This window comes from Musa acuminata, chromosome BXJ1-5, assembly GCF_036884655.1.
Source record: "Musa acuminata AAA Group cultivar baxijiao chromosome BXJ1-5, Cavendish_Baxijiao_AAA, whole genome shotgun sequence".
Classification (NCBI taxonomy): domain Eukaryota; kingdom Viridiplantae; phylum Streptophyta; class Magnoliopsida; order Zingiberales; family Musaceae; genus Musa; species Musa acuminata.
The window spans coordinates 35100571-35109212 of NC_088331.1; the positions used below are offsets into that span (position 1 = coordinate 35100571).

Sequence of the window (8642 nt, forward strand, 5' to 3'; positions counted from 1 at the left end):
TATAATTGAATGACCCTCTTGGTTCCTGGCAAATGTCATCTCTCTTGAGTTTTAAGCCAACTGAGAGTGAACCTTGCTCTGATACCAATTGTTAGGATCAAGAGCGCACTAAGAGGGGGGGGGGGGGGGTGAATTAGTGCAGCGAAAAACTCACGATTTTAAAAACCTTGTTTCGATTAAAGCCGATTCAACTCAATTCGTTTCGGAAGGAATTTGAGCTTGAAGTCTAAAGTGAAAATGTAAGAGAAGACTAAGGTGATTTGCAGCAGTGTAAATCACAAAAACGTAGATTTCGTAAAGTCTTTGTAGAAATCCGATCTCGGAAGATGTTTTACGTCAAAGCAAATATAGATGTATTTAAAGCATAGTAAGGAGGAGAGGCAGTTTGCTATAAAGAAAAGATGCTCAAAGTAAAAGCAAACCAAGATTTTAGAGTGGTTCGGTCAACGTGACCTAATCCATTATCGGCTTCCTCCTCTGATGAGGTCACCGGCATCCACTGGAGGCCTTCCTTCAATAGATGAAGGCCAACCACCCTTTTACAGCTTTTCTCCTTTTGACGGGCTTAGGAGACAACCCTTACAAGTTTTCACTCCTCTCTTGAATGATCTCAACACTTAGAAGAAAGAAGGAGGAGAACTCTAGCTTTTTCAACACTTTAAGGCCTCAAAGGCTCAAGATTAAAGCAAGTTTTTCGTGCCCTTTCATGTAGGAAAGGATCGGGTTTATATATCCCCAATGAGTTCGAAAATGGAGCCTAAAAGTGTTCATTCTCGGATTTTCGGGGTCTTGGCGGTACCATCGTCATTACTGGGTGGTACTACCACCTGTCATCGGACACTGGGCGGTACTACCACCTGACAGCACTCGAAGACCGAGCTCAGGCAATACCACTACCTGACAGGAGCGGTATTACCGTCCAGAATCCCTGGGAGACCGAGTCTCCTGGGCGGTGCCACCGTTGGCCAAGAATTCTGGGTTCGAATGGGCTATTCCATTCGGCCCAATTTAGGTCTGTTAAGGGTCCAATTGGCCCCTAATTAAGTCAATGGGATTACCTCCCAACCCTAACTTAATCTATACACTAACTACGACAATTACGACATGATTACTTCAATTCTGTGTTCCGGTGCATCAATCATTTCTTCCGACGAGCTTCCGACGAACTTCCGACGAACCCTCGGCGATGCTCCGGCGGACTCTCAGCAAGCTCTTGGACTTCGCGATGATCTTCTTGGTGAGTTCCGATGAGCTTCTATGGCAAGCTCCTAGACTTCTCGGTTGGTTCCCGTAGAACTTCCTACTAATGTCCGGACTTCCGACGAACTCTTGGACTCCCAACGTGATCTTGATCTTGACTTTGGCGTAACACCTACTGCATGTCTTACTGCCATCGTAGTTAATCCTGCATACTTTTCTCAACATATAGATTAAATAAACAAATGACAATTGAATTCATTATCAAAATCCGAGATTCAACAAAAGTATTAATATAATTATCACGATAAACAATATTATTCACCGAGAATGAAGTCAGCATCATAATCTTATATAAAAGTAATGATCTTATTACATTAAAGAGTATATATCATATTCTAGTTATAAAAAAAAATATCTTTTTATTGCAAATATAGTTGATGCTGAAAATTATATTATTTTTTGTCATAATAAAGCTAAGTATATCCACAATATAAAAAAATTAAATGTAGATAGGTAAATATTTATATATTTTATTAGAGTCTAACTCTTATGTTGATAAGATGAGTACAAATAATGGTGAATCATTCTAGCATGCTAAACTTGGTTATATAAATTTTCTCAAATCAAATATTATGATGTAGAAAAGCCTAGTTAATGATCTTCCCAATCTTACTATTTTCACTAGTAATGAAGTTTCTGACAGTTGTCAATTAGGTAAGGCACACAAGCTAACTTTTTGATATATCACTTTCAAGTTGCAAGTTTTCCTTAAAACTTATTTATAGCATCAAATGGCTCCAACTCACACTCTATCTTATTCAAGTTCTCGTTATATACTTTTCTTTATTCATAATTTTATAAGGTTTACTTATGACTATTTTGTGAAGAAAAAATTAGAAGCTTTTTCAAAATTTATGAGTTCAAGTTACTATTGAAAGTATTCTTGAAAAAGAAATTAAAAAGTTATGCATCGGTAACGATGGAGAGTTCACTTGTGATAGATTCTTTTTCTTTTGCGAAGAGCACGATATCAAAAAGGAATTCACATATGTAAATACACCACAACAATAGTGAGGCAAAATGAAAATTTTGATATCTCATAGAGATTTATAAGTGTTGACCTCATACAAAGAATTTATCTAAAGTTTTATGGGCAAAAGGTATGACATATGCAACTTATATTATTGGAACTTCTCTTAGTTCATTTAATCTGAAGTCTCCATATGAGCTCAAATTTGGTGAGAAATCAAATATTAAATATTTTAGAGTATTTAGTTTTCCATGTTATATTCACATGCCAAACTCAAAAGAGAAGTAAGCTTGATGCTAATGCCAAAAAAATACATTTTTATTGGCTTAAGATGAAAGAAAGAAAGAAGGATTGAAAATTTATAGATCTATAAACACGTAGGTATATAGTACCTCGAGATATTATGTTTGATGAACTTTCTTTTTATTATTATCTATAAGATATTGTCAAACTTATAATGCGATAATCAAAGTGTCTTAAAATCGATTATAAATCTAATTTATCATGCAAGAATAAAGAATATTAAAACTCAACATCATTTCATCCGAAAAAATGTACTTCAAGGAATCATTGAGGTTATTGAGATCAAGAGAAAAAAATACTCAGTAAAGATAATGTGATAAATATCTTTACCAAATTCTCTTTCCAAAAGATCATTTGAAAATCTTATAATTTATCTCCAAAAGCATATTTTAGGGAGAGTGTTATGATTTTAGATTTATTAATCAACTTATTTAGTGTTATCTCCAAAAGCATATTTTAGGGAGAGTGTTATGATTTAAGGTATATCTTTTGCAAGATTTTAGATTTATTATTTTTTATCATATCTTTTAAATAAGTTGATTAAATAGAGTTTAAGAGATAAGGAAAAGTGTATATCTATTCAAGTCTAAGTATTTAGGCCTATAGGGCTCAAGTTGAAGAGTCGTTTAAGATCCTATAAATATTATTTTTGAAAGTTTAATATAGTTTTTTTCTTTTTTTCTTTTACTTCTATCTTTCTTCTATTTGGTTTGATTCTGGATTAGTAGTATCTTATTCTTATTAATATTATTATTTAAGAAAGTATTATGTTTACATGTGATCTTTCTATTTCTTCATAGTAATCTACACCTCAAAATAAAAAATTCTACGATAAGGATGATAATAGGATTTAAACATAGATTTTATTATTAATAATAAATATTTTACTAGATAAGATACCTTACATCTTCCATATTAACAACTTAAGAGTATACCCATACCCTATACTATCAATAACATATAGAAAAATGCATTTTATATCTGTAGAATAAAAAAAAAAAAAGAACAGCTAAAGGTGACGATCATTATTAAACCTATCATGAATAGCACCCAGCAGGAATCAGTTGGTGAGGACTATCCTAATCTGGTAGTGTGACTAACAGACATATTAGAAATGATTAACAAAAATTCTGAAACTAATTTAATCATGAAGTATGTACAGGTTTATCATGAGAGATTCATGGCATGTTTATAGGGAAAAGCATTGTTGTAGGAAAAATACACCTATTGCGTGGAGCGCAGTTGATGGAGCCATATTATGGGGACAAACCGGTGGAGGTCCGGTGGAATCGGGTTACGGTCTTAACCATCAATCTATGTCATCGTTCTTCCTCTTTTCTCTCTCCGTCTCGCCCTCTCCCTTCTCCTCCTCAATTCCTTCCATTTTTGACCGGTCACGAACTAACTATCTTTAAATTTTCCTAGAAGAAGGAGGACCATTGACTTTTGAGTGTAATGTTTGTAAACTAATCTAACTAGTAGAATTAGTATTTTTTTTTATTTGTTTTGGTTTATAATTAAACTTAGAAGTAGTATATCTAATCAAGCCAAACATTTTTAATCCAAACGAATTCCACATTTGCTAGATAATTGATTAATATTATCGAGCAATGCCCAAACCCTGAACGAACCCTTTTCCTGCACAATGTCTTAATATTGGCTACAGTCGATAATGCTTCAATGATAAGGCAGTTTCCTCATTGCCCACCTACGAATCAACCAAAGCCCTCCCTACGGTAGCGATTACAACCATCCGGCCAATAACAAAATGCTTCCATGCAACAGATGTCATTTCATTGCTTCATTGGATCTGTGAACACCTCTTGGCAATTAAAATTAAGACGATGATTGGTGCGGCTGTAAACGCACCAACTAATTAAATTAAAACTAAGGTAACTCGTGTAAGTATTGATATCTAGAGTGAGTAGACCACTGGATTCTGCTTCTACGAGTGGGGCGTTTCGACCCGGGAGTGATCTCCCGATCCCCACACTCATCTCCGGCGATTTCTTGCTGATCCTTCTGTTTGTTACACGCATTCCGACCAAATGGCTAGCAGCTAACGACCACCACCCAGGCTGCGTCCGTGGAGGGAGGCAGCAGCAGCTACCCCACGTTGCATATTGCGGTGAGGAGGACATGGACCAGCATCAAGTCCACAAAATATTGGTGCCCCACCTCCCCGTCCCGCCACTGCATCTTCGCCGGCTTGCGGCCGTAATGCACGCCGTCGTTGCATCGATTGTCGTAGTGCCAGGGGAAAGTCATGTCGAACTCGTCGATCACCCCTCCCGTGATCAGCCCTTTATCCTTGAGCTTCTCCAGGAAGATGCCATTGAAGGCCTCCATCTTGCTGGGGTTGTAGCCCAAGTCCCTGGCGTAGCCTCCCGTTGCAATGGTCGTCCGGTAGAATATCCTGGGCAGGGCCGACGGCGTCGCGTCAGTGGCATTACCCCTCACTCGCCGCCGCATTACTATTTCCTCCCAGAACCTAGCCGCGTACTCCGCCCCGTCTGCGAAGGCACGGATGCTCCTCCAGTGGTAGCCGTCGTGCAACCCGGAGTTGAAGACCATCACGTCCGGAGCCGTTGGCCCCTTGAAGAACCCCCACAGCAGTTCCCTGAATCCCTGGTTCCGAAGGGAGTGCAAGCCCAGGTAATTTGACGTCTCGTTCCAATGCCCATTGAAGATGCTGGTGATCCGCACAGATTCCGAGTGGTTCACCGGGTTCGTGAACTTCCTGTCGAAGCGACGAGGGACGGAGTCGACGTCCGGCCGTCCCAGCACGAAATTGAGCATGTTGCGGATGGTGTCGACGTGATTGGAGTCGCCCCAGAAGAAGAGCCACCGGTTGCGCAGGCATTTCCAGGCCACGTCCTGGGTGAAGATCCTGAAGGCGCAATGGGCGGAGTAGACCCAGCCGTTGCTTTCGAGCGCGGCCAGTGGGCCGTCGCACCACGGCTTCGGGCACGCCGTGCGCGGGTCGAGGCAGCGGTACCGCCCCTCATCGTCGACGCCGCAGCTGTCGTTCCTGGCGTGCCGCGTCCAACGGCCGGACCAAACCTCCTTCGATAGGTCGGCAACGCCATGGCAGAGACGCAGCGGCGGCAGCGTCCCGTTGCTGCGGTGGAATCTGATGGGAAACCTCCTCAGCTCTCGGCGGAACTTGAACCGCTCCGGAGAGAGTTTGAGCCCCTCAAAGCTGCGGAAAAGGAGGACGACGGTGAGATTGTACTCGCCGGCGAAGTCGGGATGGACCTGGAGTCTGAGGGAGTAGGAACCGTTGCCGTGGTCGACCACAGGCGGGCGTGATTTCCAAGTGGGACCGGACAGGTCGGTCTCGAAGTAGTCCCCGCCAAGGCAGCGCGGCCGGCCGCCATCATCCAGCGCCGAGAGCACAAACTCGTGGATCTGCCCGCAGGAGAGCTCCGCGGTGCGACCGCCGTCGAGGTCGGGAACAGCGATGTCGGCGGTGCGTGAATCTCCGCAGGGCTCCCCGCCGGGGGCCAACCACCAGGACACGAGGGTCGAGGTGAAGTTGGGGGTCGCAGGGACCGAGATCCAGCTGCGGAGACGCGGAACAGCGCGGGTATTCGGGGCAGAGCGGGCTGGCGCGGTTGTCGGAGGAGGTGACAGCACGTTCAAAGATGAAAGGGTGACGGCGATCAAGGAGGAGGTGGTGGCGGTGACGGACAGGGCATCCATCGTCCAGAGCAGGAGGGCGATGGCGAGGGTGAAAGAGACGAGCTTGAACAGCGACCACCGGCGAACGGTGGCACCACTAACACCACCTTTATCCCCAGACAACATTCTCGGGAAGGGAGAATAAAAAAGCAGTGGTGGGTATGGGGAGGTATTGGGGTCACAGCCATACACCGGTGGGTGATATGAGAGCAATGCGGTGTCTTTTCTTACATCTTTTGCGCTGTGGCTTCGTCTTGAAATGAGGATCTGATGATGGCTGAGAGAGGTCACGGGAGGTATTTGGGGAAGCAGAGATAAAACCACGATTTGTTGCTCCTTTTTCATTTTTTTTCCTTCTTTTATTCACCTTTCCCAAGTGGTTGGCTCCGCCTGTCGTTAAACGAGCGACGAGAAGTAGACCCCTGTCGGTGTCATCGGATGTTGGAAACGGCGATGGATACTTTCTCCTCAACTGCCCACTAAAGAGTCCTTGTCGGCTCCACCTTAGGCTCCGTGACTGCCCAATCACAAGATCGGTATTCGAAATTATCGAGGAAAGGAAATTTTCTTTTTTTACGAAAGATTCTTAACGTGATCGGTGATCTTATCGTTGATTAAGCTCGGTAAAGGCATGATTTGGTGATAAGTTGGCAGCCAAGGAAGGAGGATGTGATTAGGCATGAGATTGATAGTGGAGGCATTAAACATAATATTTTCTTGGTAGCCTGTCAACCACTGCCTTGAACGACTTCTGACAGGAGGTACCACGATTACGTGCTGTGCTGGGTTTGTTCAAAGATGATTGGAACGATCGTCCCATTCCTAAAGTTGGATCCAACGCAAATCCAATCTTGATAATAGTATATTTTGATTTAATTAAGTATGATAGAGATAATTTTAAATTTAAATAATTGATTTGATTATGATTTGAGTAATTAATTATGAGAAATTTTTTTTCAAGTATATTTCTCAATTCAAGACTTTGGATCGATTAAGTGATTTTAGAGAAAATTTGGCAGTTATAAACGATGATAATAATTCTGAATCAGGTAGCCACATCTGAATGATTGTAGTATTCAATCAAAACTTCACACCCTGCTCGGGTTGGATCGATAGGAATTTGTTTTATTTGCCAAGTTCAACTTCAAAGTATCTTATTCATGCATCTTGAGTGTACTAGCAAAACTATCAACCAACCCGGCAGTCTTCCAAACTTACTTTTAGTATCATTTCCAAGCTCAAAAATGAAATCAAATTAATATGCATGTGCAAGTTCTAATGACGAACGGTTTGAAGCGAAACGATCATCGAGGTCTTTCTGATTCGTTAAAACCCGGTGTCGTGTTAGTAGACTTGTGGATAGGGTCACAAAGTTTTAAGAGACCTCGGTGTGGATGTGCATGAGTGGGCTTACGGGTGAAACATGCAAACTATCCTCTCCTCCGGTGTCTCTTGTTTGTTACTATATTGGTTTAAGCATATACAAGAAGAAGAGGAAACCGTGTATATAGGGGAAGGATACAAAAGTATAGAACCAGCTAGTATGAAGATGTATATATTATAAGGATAAAATAGGTTTTCCTTCTTTTCTTTTACATGTTCTCTTATGGCTAAATACTTAATGTCGATGTGTTTACTTTGACTTCCACTTTTATTATTTTTAGCCATAAAAATAGCAACTGAATTATCACAGAAAATTCTTAATGACCTAGAAATAGAATCCATAATTCTAAGCTCAAAAATGAAACTCTTAAGCCATACACCATGTGAAGTTGTTGAATCTCGGATTTTGATGATGAAGTCAATTGTCATTTGTTATCTAATCTATGTGTTGAGATAAGTGTGCAGGATTAACTACGATGAGATTAAGACAAGCAGCAGGAGTTGCCCCGGAGTCAAGATCATGATCACGTTGGGAGTTCGAGAGTTCGACGGAAGTTCGGACGGTCGTCGGAGGTTCAGAGAGAACAGATCCGAGAAGTCCAGAAGCTTGCCAAGCGAAGCTCGTCGGAACTCGCCAAGTGGATCGTCGCAAAGTCCAGGAGTATGCCGGATGTCCGCAGAAGGATCACCGAGGGTTATCGGTTGATCGACGGAAGTTGGCCGGAAACTCGCCGGAAGAAGCGATTGACGCATCGGAGCAAGCTGCAGAAGTTGTCTTAGAGATAATCGTAGTTAGCACAATGATTAAGCATGAAAATGGGAGGTGATCCCATTAGCTTAATCTTGGGGCAATTGGGCCCCTGAAAAGATTCAAAGTGGGTTGAATGGAGTGAACCATTCGGACCCTGATTGCACCAGGAGGTGCAACCGCCCCAGCCAGGAGGTGCAACCGCCTGGGCTGTGGGGTTGAGAGGTGCAACCGCCCCAGCTAGGAGGTGCAACCGCCTGGGCTGTGGGGCTGGGAGGTGCAACCGCCCCAGCC

General features: G+C 42.4%; 1 protein-coding gene across 1 annotated transcript; it reads right to left on the bottom strand.

Annotated features, from left to right (window-relative positions):
• Positions 1-4305: 4305 nt before the first annotated feature.
• On the bottom strand, positions 4306-6523 carry LOC135674152 (uncharacterized). Its single transcript, XM_065183688.1, has one exon. The coding sequence runs from the start codon at positions 6341-6343 to the stop codon at positions 4640-4642; it is 1704 nt and encodes a 567-aa protein (XP_065039760.1). The 5' UTR covers positions 6344-6523; the 3' UTR covers positions 4306-4639.
• Positions 6524-8642: the final 2119 nt, after the last annotated feature.